Source organism: Camelus dromedarius, chromosome 4 (assembly GCF_036321535.1).
Source record: "Camelus dromedarius isolate mCamDro1 chromosome 4, mCamDro1.pat, whole genome shotgun sequence".
In the NCBI taxonomy this organism is placed as follows: Eukaryota; Metazoa; Chordata; class Mammalia; order Artiodactyla; family Camelidae; genus Camelus; species Camelus dromedarius.
Genome location: NC_087439.1, coordinates 37,477,336 through 37,495,665, shown reverse-complemented (window position 1 = coordinate 37,495,665; position 18,330 = coordinate 37,477,336). Strand labels below are relative to the sequence as shown.

Here is an 18,330-nt window from a genome sequence, read left to right as displayed (position 1 = left end):
CTTTGAGCCGCACTTAAAGGCCTCTCCAGCCAGCCTTTGCCTTTTAGATTCCTTAGGCTTGAGTCAGACATTGATTCATTGTATCCATCAAGCTCCACAGGACACAGATCAAGCCTCCCAAGTGGTCTGTTGAAGCCGCTCTTGCTTGACTGGTAGTGATGGGGGAAGCAGCCCACATGTTGAGACTCAGAACACATCAGTGGTTTTCTCCACATGCGTATTCGTTCCCAGCCTCTCAGTCTCTCATAGGCAGGCAGGAGGTGGGTGGTCAACTGAGCATCCCAAGCCAGTTCTCAACCAGCTCTTACACAGAGTCTGTTCAGGTGGTCTGGTTTCTCACTCTGGAATGTGGGGGTGCCTAACACCCATTTGTCTGTGTATGTGTGGTTTCTGCTGAAACAAGGTTAGAAAGAGGCTGTTTTAACAGCCTGCTTCAAATAATGCAGAGGCCTTATTTAGAGCAGCCTGCGAACACATACTTACCTAGGCATCTTTTCAATGCCAGTGATATTAAGTGCACAGTATATTAAATCTGTGCTGTTTGAAGAAGTCTTTATAGTGCGTTTAGTTAGAACGGGCCTGTGTAGATGGGCACAATATGTCGTGTCAACAGTGCACTTTGAAAGCCAGCTTTCCTGTGGACTGATAATGAGCACCGTTCAAAGACCTCCTTAGGCGGGCTTGGACTGTAAATTGGCCAGGAAATATGATCCCTTCCTCCGTCATCTGTCAGGAAGGAGCAGTGCACGGGTTCAGAGACGCTGGCAGTGGGCCAGCATTCTGCACATTATGAATTCCTTCAGGTCTCTATAGAATGGCTGAGTTTCCTTGACCTGATTTCTTTATTATATCATTAAAGTTACAAAAGGTATTTTAAATGCTAGAGGGTCCATTGTTCTATGCCATAGAACCACGGAATTTGTCTGGAGTTGACTTAGCCCCTTTATGCTGTCTGAATAAAGGAGCACCTGGCTTGTACTTTTAGAGGAGACAATTTTTAAAAGAAATTTAGGTCTGGCTCCCATGTTTAGGGGATAAAGGACCCATCACTCCAATTTTCTCTAGTAAATTAATCTGGATACTATAAAATTTGGAAAATTCTTATTGGCACATATTAAAGGATTGCTTATATAACCAGAAAAAAAACTAAGGAGCATTCTACTAGGGAAGTCTGGTGGGTCACGGAGAATATAATACTGTTTGACACTTTGCATACCTGGATTGAAAAGGGCTCCACAAATACTCAGAACTGAATTTAAAAACTACAAGTGGAGAGCATTAGACAACAGTGACTGTTTCTCATTCATGTTTTAATTTCAGTGTCTTGCTTGGTACCTGGCATATGGTAGATATTAAATGTTTGTGTTGTTGATGATTAAAGAAGCCAATTAAACAAGAGAAAAACTTCCTACCTCAGGCAGATATTGAGAATTAAGAATGGGACATTTAAAAATTGTATTTATTGGGCTCTGTTACATCAAGTAATCCTTATCAGAAGTTTTTCCAAAAGGCTCAAGGTCATTTCTACTTATGTTAAACTTGGCGTTTGCTTCAAATGTGTCCATTTTTCAAAATAAAAGACTCAAGATTTATGAAAAGTAGGAAAAAACCTCAGATAACAAGCTAAAAAATGAAACTCAAATCAACATTGGTGGTATCAGTTAATAGAGTGACTTCTGTAGCTTTGAGCAGGACCTCTTAAGACCTGCTGGGGGTCAGCACATCGTCATCTGTGATTTTCCTAGTGGTATGCTTGCCGTTTTTCTTCAGTAAATAGGCAGTCAGAGGAGCACGAATGTAATCACCCTTCCACACAGAGGTCTACCATGCTTCAAGCAGTTTGTATTCACATGCCTGTAAGCAGCTATCTGCTGGTTGGTGAACCTATTCAGTACAAGAGAAAACAGATGTCTGGTCTTCCTGCCAAGTCTCTTTCTTGCATTTTAGGAACCATTCCACACGCACAGGGAGGTTTTTGTTAATTTCTTTCAGATGATGACTGAGTGCTTTACAGCACGTGGGACCTCCGAGCCGCGCTTTTCTACTCAAGTGAACATTAGTGGCCATTTATCTGTCTCATGGCCAATGTGGGATCTTGTTTTCTACTTGTTAGAGAAGCCATTGAACCCTTTCCATGCCTAGGGATATAAAGAGGCCCGTTGGCCCCATTTTTATGTTTGACCACCCATAATTTACAGAGTAATTGTTTTTTCAGACATAGCATTGTATGTAATAAAACAGAGTTATGGTTGTCACTGATTTTAAAGAGGTGAAATTACCCTTATTCAAGAACTCACTCCCACTTACGAGTATTATGTGTTCCGATTACTATGAATGTATGTGACTAGGATACAGGGACACTTTAGTGATTAGATATTTTTGTAGCCATTGCTGCCAGCTTGGAGTTGCTTCTCAACTTCGTTTTTGATTTTTTTTTTTTTTTTTTTTTTGCAATGTTGTATGTAATGTTTGCAGGATAAGCTGACCATTTAAAAAGAAAGATAAGTAACGTTAGCCCTAGAGGTCATTCCCCATGAAGAAAGCTAAATGACTGAGCTTGCCATTGAATACAAATGCATTAAAATCATAGGAAATAGATACCTGTATTTAGTCTACCTTATCTCACTATTTACCACAGAGTGGGTTAAGAGATCAGTTTCTGGATTCTGATTTAGCACTTTTTATTATTTTTTTCTTCATTGGTCAACTTTCAAGTTGAATCGAGATTTTAAAGAGTAGTTTTATGAATATTTTAACAATAGAAGCAACTAAAACACAGATTTACAAAGTACTTAGTGCCTACATTGTCAGCACTTTTGAAAATGCTTCACATATGACAGATGCTATGAGTATTTTAAAATATTCTTCAGTATTAGTTTAGATTTTAATAATTGTAACTTAAAAGGAAAGCTCACAGTATTTATGATACATGTTTCTTACATAACATTTTTATGCCATATCTTTGGACAAAGAGTGTTTTAATACTCTTTAGGGAGTTCCCAGCTTTATTCTGAATCTGACTAAGCATGATTCAGACTTATTTCTAATAAGATAGGTTTGATCACATCACTCTTGGTTTCCATGCCTCCAGAAGCTCCCCGTTTTTCAGGGTGTGTTTTTCTAGCTGCAGTACCTGGACGGCAGTCTCTCCTTCCTCTAGCTCCCTCCTCACCCACCAAAGTACCTGAAATCACAGGATAAACATGGCTTATCTCCCTGAAGTTCCAGCATGACTTGAAAGTATTAGGTCGGAAATATTGTCTCTATATTGAAACAAACTCAAATAGGGAATAGACTGCAACATTCACATGATTTCTTTTTTTTAAGGTAGAGCATAGGACTTCAAGGAAATTTTGCAGGTCTGGCAGGGCTGCCTTGTCCTTTGCCCACACAGTCTTCAGGAGATAGTCATTCTCCTTGCTGGTAGCACTGCTTAAGTGGAAAAGTTGAAACAGCGATGACTGACAAAATAAAATCAAACTCCTTGGAAAGCCTTTCACAATCTGGTTTCAGCCTTGTGCCTTCTGCTTGTTTCTCAAGTCTCAGTGCAATGCCCTCTGAAAAGTGCTCCCTAATAAGATAAGCTCCCCTGTCTGTCCTCTCATTGTGATTTGTGCGCATCTCTGTTACAGCATTCATTACAAGTGTTTTTATCTCCCTGACTTAACTGGAAACTGCTGGACACAGGCTGGAGTCATCTTGACTGCATTAGCAACTGGGACACACGAGCTGCACTATAAATGGCACTTGGCTGTATTTGGCTGCAGGACCCCTTAGTAATTTTCATACTTAAGATCATTTTGTTTTTTCCTTTATTTTGAAACTTGTTATCTATTATTGTCATGCATCTATTAAATTACTTTATAATTTTATACATTAAAGATACACTTTATGTAATTGTCAGTAGGAGGGTTTGCTCAGTATAAGATAATCAGTGGTTCCACACTGATTTTATCTAACTTCAGCTAAAAGCAAGGATAGTTGCCATTTTTGTTTAGTCTGTGAAGGGTTAATATGGTTAAGTTTTCAGCTTACTATTCAGCATTTAAAATTTTTTCACTTTTTTCTTGCACCACAACCCCCACCCCCACACCCACTGACACACCCCTGAGAGTCTGGGGCACCCAGGCTGGAAGGTTCTGCTCCAAACCTTTGGGACTGCCTGGTTACATGCGGCCTTCTTCTGTCAGCACCAGGAAGTCACAGGGACAGTCGTTTTTGCACACGACTTCTCAGTCTTGAATAACTTTAATTCTTGGGACAACCAGGGTATTTGCCATTCCCTAGGACCCCAGATGGTGGTTTTAACTCCCACCACGTAAGTATAGCATGAGAGATCACTGCTCGCTTTTACCCGTAGATTATTTAAAAGGAAAGTTTTTATTTCGAGTTTAATTAATACCAGGGTACATTTGAAAGTAGAGACTTTGTGCAGATTCAAACGTGCATGTGCTTCACATAGATCTTTAAAGTGCTGTGCGTTCTGGAAATCTAAAATATAATGAGTATGCTGTTCTGTTCCCTAAGGCTGAGACATCAATTAATGACTTTACTAACAGTACGTATTAAAGAAAATTATAAACTTGCATAATAGTTCAGTATAAAAATACAGTTGGTTAGTAAGATCTAAGGAAAGCCTAATTTAAAGTTAAGACCCTCCTAATCTCCCAAATGCTGAGGTCAATTTTTACTTGGTCAGAAAATATTCCAGTAGTCACATAAGCTTATTTCCTGGTTTAATACCAAACTATTAGGAAATATACATAGCAGTTACGGGTTCTCAGAAAATTCAGATGCTGTCTTTTGTTTCAGCTGATTTTACCTTAGCAATGGAAAGGTGGGTGGGAAATAATTTAGTTGTTGTTTCTCGAACTTTCACATGCTATGCACGTGAACCACTTGGATGGAGATCTTGTTAAAATACAGCTTATGATTCTGTAAGTCTAGGGTGGGGCCTGGGAGTCTGTTTCTACTAAGCTTGCCCTTTGAGTAGTGAAGATTTAGCAAAACTCCCTTCCCCCATCTACACTTGAGTTCACTTTATCCAATTTCTAAAATTTGCTCTGCCTCAACTTTATCATTTTGTATGGCTTTGTATTTTCTTGATTTTTGTTCATGTAGTAGCTCTCTATTTCCCATCAATGATCACAACTCAAAAGTAGTAAGGACTGCCATAGAGCAGAGGAAGAGGATTTGGGCAAAGTCCCTCTGGACTTTGGATGTCTTGGTCCAGAATCCGTTGTGTGTTTCTGGATTGAATTATTAGCAGTAATAGCTGACTGTGCAGTAGTGTGCTTGAAATGGACTCCTAAAAATAGTAGTGGAGGAGAGGTTAGTTATTTTGCAGAACACTGCAAACAGCTGAGAGTCGTGCACCCACAAGGGCATCCTCTCCAGCTCAGCAGCGCCTGCCAGCCGTTCCACTTCCAGACCTGCCAAGAGTGGTTTGGTGGGATCATGTCCGACCTGCACAGATTGTCCAAGCCTCAGACACTATTTTCAAGTGTCCAAGGTGACTTGAGTGTTCTGTAGTTCCCAAGATCTCACTTGCTAGTACTTTAAAAGGACCTCAGTGCAGAGACTGGCTAAATAAGAGGTGGTGTGTTAATGTAAATTATCTCACCTTCTATTGGAAATTAACAGACAATTCTCTGTTCTGTTTTAGCAACAAGAACAAGATCCTACCAACTTGTATATTTCTAATTTGCCACTGTCCATGGATGAGCAAGAACTTGAAAATATGCTAAAACCATTTGGACAGGTTATTTCTACAAGGATACTACGTGATTCCAGTGGGACAAGTCGTGGTGTTGGCTTTGCTAGGTAAGCACGCTGCCCTTTCTTCTTGTCAACAACAATATCTCTGCTAAGTTTCCTGGAAAATAACAGTTGAACAAGAAGAGAGAATTTAAGCCAGGGTTTATAGGTACCATGATCTTAAATTATGTGTAAAATATAGTTTGCATTTTCTCAAGTCTTTTGGAAGTTCATTAGGATTCTTGAACCTGAGGACACGATATTTGATGGCTCAGGGCAAAGAAGTACCACATTAGCAATAATTCTGCAAGTATGTTTCCTTAATATTAATTAGATCAGGATGTCTGAACTCCTTAAAAGTGACAATCTCAGGCTCCTAAATTTCATAAATAAATGGGTATTTTTGTCTCATTAGGTGTAACTTTGGTTCATTATCAATAGTCAGTGAATTAGATTTTTAAATGAAATTATTTCAGACATGAAGAAAAGTACACCAATGATAAGACACCTCTGTAAACCACCGATTGTTACACTAAATGTAACATTTTACAATTTTGCTTCGGATTGTTTAAGAAATAAAATGTTGCAGATATATAAAGTACCCCTCACTCCTTCCATCTCATTTTTATCCCTTCCTCCCTAGAAAGGACACTTCAGTGTGGTGGTAAATTTGCTTTTTAAAGGAAAAACCTTAAATAGGAGAAGCTTTGATTTTTGACACAGTTCTAATCTGAAAGCCCAAGTACTAACACTGCTTTTACATTATTTAATAACCTATTAATACTGTGCAGTGACCGATCATGAGTACATGTTTTAAAGTATTGACTTTGACTTTGAAGGGAAAATTGCTGACATTTTACTTTTCTATACATTATCCTGTTTGATGACAATCACATCTACCACGGGCCTGTGAGATCAACAAAGCCAAGTATTGTTCAGTCTTTCACATACACGAAAATTGAATAAAAGAAAGGACTTTTCCCTTGTCATGGGGCTGCCAAGCAATGAAACAAGGTCTAGTACTTGGTTCTTTTGGATTTTAGTCCATTGCGCTTTCTGTTAGGCCAGGGGATTTTATAATAAAACTAAAATATTCTGCAGGTAGAAAGTCACCAGGGCCAGCATCCCCAGTGTGCACCTCATGGGTTAAAAAGATCCAGGTGAAACAATGAAAAGGCTCAGCGCCACCTGAAATCGTCCCTCTGTGGGTGTTCTTTTGACAGCAGATCAAGGAGTTTGATTTCTGTATCTGAAGATGCAACCCAATTAAATTCTGTTGCTTTTTAAAACTGTCATCACCCATTAAAACCAAGGTACAGCTCTTGGTAGTAGTCCAAGAGTGTAATGCATTTTGCTTAGATTATTCAGTGTTTCTTCCACTAAAGAAAAATAAGTCAGAATAACTTAATTCCCCTGAAATGTTTCTCAGATGTTCTTAGCCACCTGCAGATGTCAAATAAGTTGTTAGGCTCCATCCTTTAATTATTCCTCTAGAGCCAAAATGGCAAAGAAGGTATATAATTGACTTCACTAATTTAATTTTAAACTTGAAGCTAATGTGAAAAACATATAAGACATATCCTCTGATTGATGCCAATTCTTATGATTTTTTAAGTCTGTCATTTTGTTTATGTGTAAAAGGAAAGACCATCTTTAAAATGACCAATATTCTAGCAGCGGTAAATACACTACTATTTTAAACTAGTATTTCTATTTTTAATTCAGAATCATGACTAACAAAGCTATTGTGTATTGGTTGTCAATTTTTCAACAAGTAGGAAAAATTACACAATTTATATGCTTGATATTAAACACTTTATATAATTAATTTCTTTTGTTATTCAGAATGTATTCTGTGGTTATCAGTTTTCATTTTACTAGGGAAGTATACAAACAATAGTCAGATAAAAGATAGGATAAATACAATTTTCCTTATTCACATTGTTGTTAGATTTCATTTGTATCCAGTAAACCTATAATAGGAATGTATTCATGTGCACAGAACAAAATGAAAACTAAGGTATCTGTTTATATGTTTTATTTTTATGTATAAATAGGATGGAATCAACAGAAAAGTGTGAAGCCGTTATTGGTCATTTTAATGGAAAATTCATCAAGACACCACCTGGAGTTTCTGGTACATTGTTTGTCTAAAATTTTATTAGTAGTCTTTTCTATAATGTATGTACAATTTTAGCACGTAGTGACTCATATCAAAAACAAAAAACTCCTCATTTAGCTCTTTATTCCTTTGGATCTAGGAATAAGACTTGAAACTTCACATGACATTGGCTTAATGTGAGTGGAAGCAGACCCAGGGGAAAGGAGCTGTCTGTAAAGCACTCAGAAGCCTCTCCTCCTGGGATGCAGAAGCCATCCTCTAACACATCTTCCCACCTTTCTCTCTAAATATGCTGTCACTCAGTCACATCCGATGAGGGCCCTGTCACCCCCCCCCTTACGGTGCCTGGACGTCAGCTCCGGTGGCCCTGTTGTCCACTCTGCTGTAGCCACTTCCCCCCATTGCTCTGCCCTGCTTTGTCTCCACCAAGAACACCGCCCCCAAGAGCTTTTTACTCCAACAGCACATTCACTCTAACTCCCCCTCAAACTGGGCTGACCCTCAGCATCCCTGGTCCTCACTCAGCTTCTCACCCTGACCTGAACAGCGATTCTTCTCAGGTTTCACCAGCCTGCTCTGGCCTCTCCATAAACTACCCCCACCTCCTAATCCTAGCAGATGACTTCACTGCAGTCCCTTTAACCTGGCTGTCCCCTCCTCCCCTCTCAAGATTCTGTTCAAGGCTCACCTCCTGCTTTCAGCAGCTTCCTCTGCTCCAATTGGGTTACTCTCTGCACAGCGCCCTGACAGCACCCAGCTCTACAGCAGCATTTAACCTGTTTACACATGTCAGTCTACAAAATTAAGCTCCTCGAAGGCAGAATTTTTCTGTTTTCATGCTCAGCTCAGTACTTGAACTGAACTAAGCACCACTATTTGTTGGGTTTGTGTAAATTTCACTGCACTGTTCACCGAGCCCGTACTGACTGTTCACAGCCAGCCTCCTCGTGGCTGCCCACAAACCAGATTTCCATTTGTGCATGTGTGACTAGTGTTCGGTCTTTATTCTTCTGTAGCTCCAAGGGTCCATCTTTAACTGGATGGCTGATGTTTATGATTAGGGATTCACTTTAATTTTCTGTATGCAGGTGAGTCTCACTTCATAGAGAACCTCTCTGTGAGTATGTGTGATACCACAGACTGACTTCATCCTTTAACACCGGAACCTGGCAGGGTGCATCACATTTGCATGACTGCACGTAAGCTTGAGCTGCCTACCAGCACGAGCTTGAAACATAAAATACAACTCCTGGAAGTACACTCTTCCAGGGAACTCAGCCCTGTGAAAGAGCTTCCTTTTTTGTTTTTTAAGTCAGTTTTGTTTCTCCATCAACAACACTTAAGTTGAAAAAAAGAAATGAGAAGGGGATGTTTTCACCCTCCAGCTAAGTGAAGACAAGGGAGAAATTTCATACGTGGGAGCCTTCTGGCAGCCTTGCCCTGCAGGGCCTTCTGAGTCTGGCACTCGCACAGCTGAGCCTTGGGTTCTCCTTGCATCCGTGCCATCCTCTGCGTATCAGGGCCCCAGAGGATTAGTCCCTCCAAAGGGCTGCTCATCCATCTACTGTGACCTCTGTACTTTCTCAGCTCATCTGCATGCAACAAGGAGAGTTTGAGAAGGAAAACTACCCCAGCACACGTTTGTTTTGATGTTTTATCAGTCTAAGATCTACCAGTTCCCTAAATGAAATAGCTCTCGGGGTGTCACGAACTGAAGTTGGACAGTTTCCTTTTTTCTCCAAAGGACTTGGCGGTTGTGTCATTTAACTGTCTTCTTTGAAGCAGGTTTGAAGACTTGGTCACACCCTTTCCAGGAAAAAAAAAGACCTTGATTTCCAAACCACACAGAGATGATTGTAGGATTCTCTGCACCTTTGTAACTAGTAAAGAATGGTTTCTTCCTTGTTGTGCTAGGTGTCAGATGGGGCATAAGCAGTGGACAGGCCCCTTCTCCATGGAGAGCATCACTGCAGGGCGGGCAGCTGTGCAGCCAGGTCTTCTCTTTGTTCTGAACCAGAACTGAACTTGATGCCATTTTCTGATGTTTGGTGATCTTTTCCTGTGTAGTAGTCTTGGTTTCTAACTAGACTGCAGTTCTTTAGCGGTAAGAGAGGTGTTTAATTTTTTAATTTTGTGGTAGGCGCAGAAAGCCTTTGCATCGCCCTGTACCAGTGGAAGTTACCAAGTGGTTTCTAAGAACATTTTCATATAGAGCTCCTCACCACAGTCATGGCTATTTTGAGGGCCTTTTTGGATACCTTTGGACTGTAAGTGAGGTTGTGCTGCTTTTAGGCAGGAGTTTGAAATGTGCAGTTCAGGATTGGGAAGCATGGTATTCCAGTGAACCCAACCCTTCCCCAAAACAAGTCCCCAGTGGACTTGAGAGCCCGCAACAGAATTTGAAGCCATTTTCAACTTCTCTGGATTTTTTTTTTTTTACACATAATACAGGAATTATCTTTGACTACCTGTCTATTATTACCTGAATGGCTGCTCTGTAACATGGGTTTCTCGGTGGAGGTGCATATGATTATTTCCGGTAGAACCAGATGAAAAACAAAAATATTGTTAGACAAGGGTAAATTGAATGAGCCTCCACTTTAATGTTTAAATAATGTAGGCTCATTGCTAGGCAGACATAACATTTCATAAATACAGTCAGAGGATGGTTTATTTAATGATGCAAGTTGTTTATCTGGCAGAGGCAGAATTATCCAGGCTGGTTTGTGTCAGAGGACTCAGATTCTTGCACGACTGGCAGTTTGCCTGTGACACTGGAGCCAAGCAGAGAAAAGAAACCCACTTTAGACACAGTCCCCAGAAGACACTTTCTGAAAATTAACAAATTGAACAGTAAACTCATCATGTGACACTCGTAAGAAGGTCTCTAGATGGCAAAGCAGAAGGAGGTCAGCTGTGCATGAGCTGTCACTTGTCATATGCCACCCATCCACACGCTCTTCAGGCCAAGGTGACGTGGCTGGGTTCCCCGATGCCAGGCTTACTGCACTGTGGCGTGGGCCAGCATACAGGACGTAGTACATGTTTCTAGTTCCATAAAAGTCCAGTATACCACATCACAATTGTTAATGCAACCTGTTTTCTGAAATTACTTTTTAAAAAGCTTGTGCTTTTATGTCTGATGTTACCATATTTTCCAAAAGGCTTTATCTTATGGCATATTCTTCAAGAGTACGTTACAGTTTCTGTTGAAAAACAATCATTGCTTTCCTTCTATTCTTCCCCACTCAGTGTCTTGTTTTCCCCTGGAAATGTTGAATCACTGTCCATTATCTGGATTTACCTTGGTTTTGAGTGCTATCTGGTTGGCAGTAAGTCAGATTTGCTTGGAAGGCCCCCAACAAGGGCAAAAGAACCAATGACTTCTTTGTGAGACAGTCTCGGTGAATTCCATAGAGGTTTAAAATAACCACGTCATAACTGCTTGATAAAAACTCCACTATGGAGAAATAGGGTGATGGTTTCCCAGACGGTGAACGTTCGAAGTAAGAGACGGGAAGTTTTAGTTATGATGTCCAAATTCAGAGATGTGCCCAAGGCAAAAACAGTCTCCCTCATGGTCATAATTCAGGGATTTGCCCAAAAAATGTTCTTCCAGTACCTTCCTGGAAGTGAGCACAGTCTCTGCGAAGACTGACTAAAACACAAGGCGTGTTAGCAGGGACACCCCGAGGGCTGCTTGCCCTTCCTTCTCAGCGGGAGACACACAGCACACCACCCCCCAGCCCCGGACAGAGGGAGGCCGCACGTGTGTTCAGTGCTGCAGGAGGCGGTCTGATCACTTCTCTTTCTGAACCTCTCCATGACATTAATGGCGCCTGAATAAGTCCTTGTGTGCTAAGGGCAGAGAGGTTTTTGTTTTTGTTTTTGTTTTTGTTTTTGTTTTTGTTTTTTTTAAAGAGAAAAGTGTCTGGTCACTGGATATGTGAGCACTAATTAGATTCCCAGTATTGTGCTGGCATCATTCTGCCCCGTCGCCCAAAGCGTCGTCTGTGTCATGGAGCAGCTCCAGTGGAGTGCATGTGTGACTGCTGGCCGGCTCCATCCAGAGACCTCAGCTTGTCTTACATCTGCTTTCTGTGTTGCTTTGACTTTTCAGATTGGGCGTGTGCCCAGCAGGGCTTGGAAACTGCTCTTTACCCACATTCTGCTCTGTCTATAGGTAAAGTTATTAGGGCCTTGTCCCATGCCAGGAGGCAGAAAAGTTAATAATGTTTAGAGTAAAAATTACGAATGTAGTTATAAAAAAAAAAAAAAAGGCTGGAGACCTTTCAAGGGTTTTTATGGCTCATTTCAGTTCCTGAATATTTGTCTTAAGCATTGTTAACTCTGTAAAAACAGAAAATTTTGGCAACTCTAGGACACAAGAAACACTTGAAGACATGTGTGACGCTCTTGGTCCCTTTAGGACAGTGTGATCCTACAGTTCATGTCTCCTCACCCAGAATGTACAAGAGAGCAGAGTCTGAATGCACGTGTTGTTGAGATGTTCCCTCCATGAGCTGGAATCTTACGAGTAAATCATTGCCATGAAAGTAAAAGTGCTGGAACCAGCCTGGGAGGCCAGCAGGGTGAGGGTTGGCTTGCAGATCCAAAATTCAAACTCATTCTCTACCAAAGAGGGGAAGTCTGCTTTTTAACAAGTGACAAGGAACCACAACTAGAAGTGGGCCAGTGTTTTAGCAGAAGATGTTTCGGGTGCCATGCCAGGCTTATGCTGGGGCTGCCCTCAGGCAGCTGTAACCGCCATCCCTCACACCCAGCCCCTCCCATCAGCTTTACACCTCCCGCTGTCAGGTTCTGCTGAAGAGGAACAGTAACTAGTGGAGCAAGATTTAATTAAAGCATAAGGATCTTGGGTGGAAGATGTAGGTATTACTATGAAACAGTTTTCTGAAAGGCATTTGCCAGTAACTCCATCCTTTACTACAACTTAAACATTTCTTTAATCTATGTGAAGCCAAGGCAGCAACCGTAGCCAGGTCGTTAAATCTCGTAGAATCAAATCCCATGGAAAACAGGGCAGCCCCTAACAATGTTTATAACTTCTGAACCAGAAGTTCCTGTCCTAAGAATTTATCTTAATAATTCAAAGGTAAGAGGAGGAGCCGTAGTTCAAAAGTGTGAGCTCCTCCCATTGTTATAGTGATACTGACACTAGCTAATACTCCGAGCTGCTCTGGGTACTTTATATACGTTCATTGTAACAGTTCTTATGAAGCCAGAGACGTTGAAAAACATGCCTGGGGTCACTCGCTAGGAAATGGCAAAGCCAAATTTCAAACTCAGGGAGGCTAACCTAGAGCCAGTGTTCTAACCACAGTGGAACCTGACCATCAGTATTGCATTGGCCGTGGGTTGAAGCCATAAATTAGATACACATACAGATGTTCATATATTGTTAGATATGATAACAGAGAAACTATACACGATCACTTTTCAAATAGAACATTATGTAACCATTAAAAAAAAAAACTTAATTCTGTAACAAGGTAAAGGTCCACAATGTAATTGGCAGAAGAAAAGGCCCTATCATTGCAAAGATGAAAAATACAGACTTAGAAAAGTAGTAAATTTACAATAGTAAAATATTTATGTCGGGCTGATGGGGAAGTACTGCTTTTTTGTTTTTTATTTAACCTGACTTGAATGTTGTGTAACTGTTATTTTACTGATAAGGAAAGCTGGCGGGAGATGGACCTGGTCTGTAAGGGTCAGGAAAGGAAGAGAGACAGACCTACGGTAGGGGAGGGCAGGCATCTGCGGAGAGAAGCCGTAGCTCTGCCCTGTGCTTGAGGACAGCAGGGTTTGGTGAGAAACAGACAGGGGACTGAAACAGGAAATGATGTCGTGCACACGGAGAAGGGATGATGTTTATTGGGTCCTGAGGTTGAAACTTTTAAAAGAGCCCCAGATAGTTCCTTGCGTGTTGTTAGTTGAGGAATTTTGAAAGTTGCTAACATTATCAAGAAAGGAAGCTAATTACAGTTGCTGAGTGGCTAGTTTTCCACAACTGATAGAGAAAGCTTCTGTCAAGGGCAGTTTATGTTTTACAGGTGGTTGATTGGGATAAAATACTGTGTAACTAGAAAAATGGGAGTTTGGATATAGCAGCTTCTCCAGCTGTTAGAACACGGTGAGGGAAAAGTCCGCTTTGTCACAAATACAGAGAACCCGTGGTCCTTTGAGCCGTTGGGTTGGATAAGTGAGGACGATGTCCAGGAGGTCTGATCATGAGCCCCAGTGCTTAGTCAAAGCAGGCGTTCTAGAAGTGATGCTCAGGGTGGGTACCCAGGGAAGACCTGTGAGCCTGCATTGCTGCAGAGTTTGTGCTTCAGAAGATGGGTACGGACACAGCCTGGTGGAGCTGTGCAGCGAGGCATCGCCCTCTGGCTCCCGGTCCCTTAGGAGGGATTGTCAGTGCCACAGATGAAGCATTTGTACATCATCCCTGTTGAGGGCATGTTGGAGAATCTCATAATGCAGTTACCTTACATGGCTCTTAAAATCTCCCCCACAAGATGATCAGTGCTTGCATGCAGCGCTGCCTGCTGAAGGTCCTAGCCCAGCAGTTAAGCTTTTGGACATACATACTCTGCATATTTGGCAAAATCAGCTGATACGGGGTAATTTATGAAACATTTATATCAACTTAAGAATATATATTAAATCACCAGTTATTTGTTAGCACTCTCTGCAATTATTATTTTGTACAATAAGATGAAGAGCTACTAATCTAAAAAATTGACCATATAGAGGATATAGATTGACTGCTGCATAGTAATGTTTTTTTAAGTTCACATTCCCAGACTTATCTTGATTAGAGCCATAGTACTGGTGTTCATGGCACTTCCTTTCCTGCATGTCAGGCCTCCTCAGTAGCTTCCTTCTAAAAAGAGCAATCCGGGAGGCCCCCTGAAGGACCTGTCCTGCAGAAGAAGCTGGCATCACACAGCAGCCCTATACTTCAACCTAGACCTAGGTACGAGGCTCCAAAACACAAACTAGAGACTGTTCCTGCCCCGGTCTGGAATAAACCACAGCATATTAAGACCTCTCATTTTGTAACAGTCTTGCACACACTTAAAAAATAAGTGGGTCATGACACAGATCTGGATGTGTGTTTTTTGATTCAAAAATCCAACTGAAATCGACTCTTACTCAATTTAATAGTAACTTAAATATCTTAAAAGACATCTTCACATAGTTGTTCTCCTGGAGCACATGGTACAATCTTCGTAATAAATAGGTATCAAGAGTGTTTAGGCATAAGCTGTGTCTCATGTCATCCGAGCATAAGGAGCAGCAGCTGTAAAAGAAGTACAGCTGTTCCTGTATCAGAACTATTTCACTTCTGGGTGGCATTTTTACTAAATAAAATCTCTGAAAACAGTGCTCTGTCCCATAAATGGCTGAAAGGGTTTTTATAAGATTGGGGCCACCCTCATCCCCATTAGACTGCAAGAACTATGAAGTAAGACCTTGTTTTATCCCCCACCGTATCCCTAGCTTTTAATACTACACTTTGCACATAGTAGGCATTCAGTAAAAACTTCAACTGTTAAACAAACCAGAGAAAATTTTAATAGAGGAAAGAATCTGTTAGAATTTCCTACTGCCTCACACAGAATTCTGGTGCATTCCTATTTGCCTGAAGCAAAGAACCAACAGCTGTCTAAAAGCTGTATTATTTCTACTGGTTATAATTCTTTAAAATAAGAGATTAGTTTTTGTAAGATATAGGACACCTGCCAATAGACAAGCTGTTTCAACTACTCACCTTTTTGGTTTTAGAGGAAGGGAAATATCTTAATGACAGCACAAAATCATGTAGCAAATGTAATTCATTTTTGAAAGATTCAACTACATTCTGTTGCATTTGTTTCATTTTAAATGATATATTTGCAAACATGCCATCGCTCACTTGATGTTTACCTCATCATTATACGTTTTTAGCAGGCTTTATTGTTGCCTGAAATTGCTTTTTCTTTGACAGAGCACAGTCTAGATGAATGAAATGTATTGGAAGCACCTTCCCACAGATAGGTGCACTTAGCCTCTCAGCACATGTGCAGCCTTGGCGCTCGCCAGGGACAGCTGCCCGGCTGCTCCCCTTCCTGCCTGTCCACCTCCTGGGCAACCCAGGGAACTTTCAGGAGGAGTCCAACCTGGTCACGTTCTTTCTCTGCTTAATGGAGGAAAATGGTCCATTTGCATTACTCACGGTGCCAAGTAAACTTTTTTTTAATTTAAATTTCAATCTAGGAACTAGTCTTTACAATGCCTCTAGATAAAAACAGCTCCCCAAAGTACCAGCACCACAGAGTTGATGCTGTCTCTCGCTCTAAAAGGTTATAAGGACGCAAATCCTAAAACCTCAGGTGTCATGGGGAAAACATTTGATGCCATCAGGTCCATTCTAGATCTGTGGAGAGAGAGAGCTTGTTTATGTCTTAAGTTCCCAGTTTGTCCTTAGAAGTCAAGGGTGAGGCATTCCTGGCCTCGGCAGACAGACACTCTCCTTCCTCCCCCCTTGAAGGCTGTCTTCTCTCAATGCTGGTTTCCATCTGTCCCTGAATTGCCTGGCTATAGAATTAAAAGCATTATCGGTGATGAGAAGGTTCTTGCTTCACTGCATCCATTTACTTTACCTTCTGTGACTGTGGCTGAAGGTAGACATTTCCAAAAAATATGTTTTTCAGAAAAGACAGAGAACATCATTTAGAAATGTAGAGTTTGAATATAAGGGACCTATGGGATAATATAAAGTATGCCAACCTACACGTAATAGGGGTCCCAGAAGGAGAAGAAAGAGCAAAGGGGATTGAAAAGGTATTTGAAGAAATCATGACTGAAAACTTCCCAAACCTAAAGAAGGAATCAGATATCCCAGTACAGGAAGCATAGAGGGTCCCAAACAAGAAGAACCCAAACAGACACACACCAAGACATACTATAATCAGGATGGCCAGGATTAAGGATAAAGAAATGATCTTAAAGGCAACAAGAGAAAAACAAAGAGTACAAGGGAACCCCCATAAGGCTTTCGGCTGATTTCTCTACACAAACAATACAGGCCAGAGGGAGTGGCAAGATATATTCAAAGTCCTGAATGAAAAAAGATGCAACCTAGGATACTTTATCCAGCAAGGCTGTCCTTTAGAATAGAAGGAAAGAGAAAGAACTTCATGGACAAGCAAAAACAAAGAATTTAGCAATAATAAACCTATGCTAAAAGACATATTGCAAGGTCTATTCTAATTAGAAAAGAAGCAGGATGCTACAGAAAGGAGAAAACCATAATTGGAAAGGCGATAACTACCATGAATTACAACAGAATAAACACAAAATTGTAAAAGATGACATCTAAATCATTAAGGGTGGGAGAGGGGAGCAAGAAAATACAGAGTTTTTTTCTTTTTCAAATTTTTTGTTCTCCGTAGGATGGGTTTGAGCTTATATTATACTACCTGTTTAAAACAGTTATAGTAATGGGTTAATATATGTACAAAAAAGGGTAATCATGAGCCAAAACTTACAATAGAGTCACAAAAACTAAAAAAATCCAAGATAATACAAAGGAAAAGTATCAAGCCACAAAAGGAAAAAGAAAGGAACCAAGAGGAAATACCAAATCAACTGCAAAACTAAGTTCAAAATGGCAGTCAACACACATCTATCATTGATTACTGTAAATGTCAATGGACTAAATGCTCCAATCAAAAGACATAGAGTGGCAGACTGGATAATGAAACAAGAACCATCAATGTGCTGCACATAAGACACCCATTTTAGGGAGAAGGACACACATAGATTGAGAGTGACAGGATGGAAAAAGATATTCCACACAAATGGAAATGACAAGAAAGAAGGAGTAGCAATACTGATTTCAGACAAAATAGACTTTAAGGCAAAGGCCATAAAGAAAGATAAAGAAGGACACTTTATAATGATTAAAGGAGTAACACAAGATGAGGATGTTACTCATTAACATATATGAACCTAATATAGGAGCACCTAAGTACGTAAAGCAATTACTAACATATAAAGGGAGAAATTGATGGGAATACAGTCATTGTCTGAGACCTTCACACCCCATTAACATCACTGGACAGATCTCCCAGACAGAAAATAAATAAGGCAACAGAGAAATGAAATGATACAATAAAACAACTAGATTTGGTTGATATTTTCAGAACATTACATCCCCAAAAAGTAGAATGTACATTCTTTTCAAGTGCACGTGGAACATTTTCTAGGATAGATCATGTACTTGGGCACAAAAGAAGTCTCAACAATTTTAAGAAGACAGAAATAATTTCAAGCATCTTTTCTGACCACAATGCCATGAAACTAGAAATCAGCTACAGAAAAACAAAGGAGAAAAAAATGACAGCATGGAGATTAAACAACATGTTACAAAAAACCAA

At 40.5% G+C, this 18,330-nt stretch overlaps 1 protein-coding gene and 1 long non-coding RNA gene across 13 annotated transcripts in view; one reads left to right on the top strand and one right to left on the bottom strand.

The window, feature by feature from the left end:
* LOC116153024 (uncharacterized) overlaps nt 1-18,330 on the bottom strand; it is a 344,527-nt gene that overhangs the window by 15,631 nt on the left and 310,566 nt on the right. The gene's annotated exons all lie outside the window — the stretch shown is intronic.
* RBMS1 (RNA binding motif single stranded interacting protein 1) overlaps nt 1-18,330 on the top strand; it is a 203,493-nt gene that overhangs the window by 169,453 nt on the left and 15,710 nt on the right. For all 11 annotated transcript variants that reach the window (XM_064484843.1, XM_064484842.1, XM_031451526.2 and 8 more), the window contains exons 5-6: nt 5,666-5,823; nt 7,815-7,894. In XM_064484843.1, the coding sequence (XP_064340913.1) occupies nt 5,666-5,823; nt 7,815-7,894 (238 nt within the window). The remainder of the gene's footprint in view (nt 1-5,665; nt 5,824-7,814; nt 7,895-18,330) is intronic.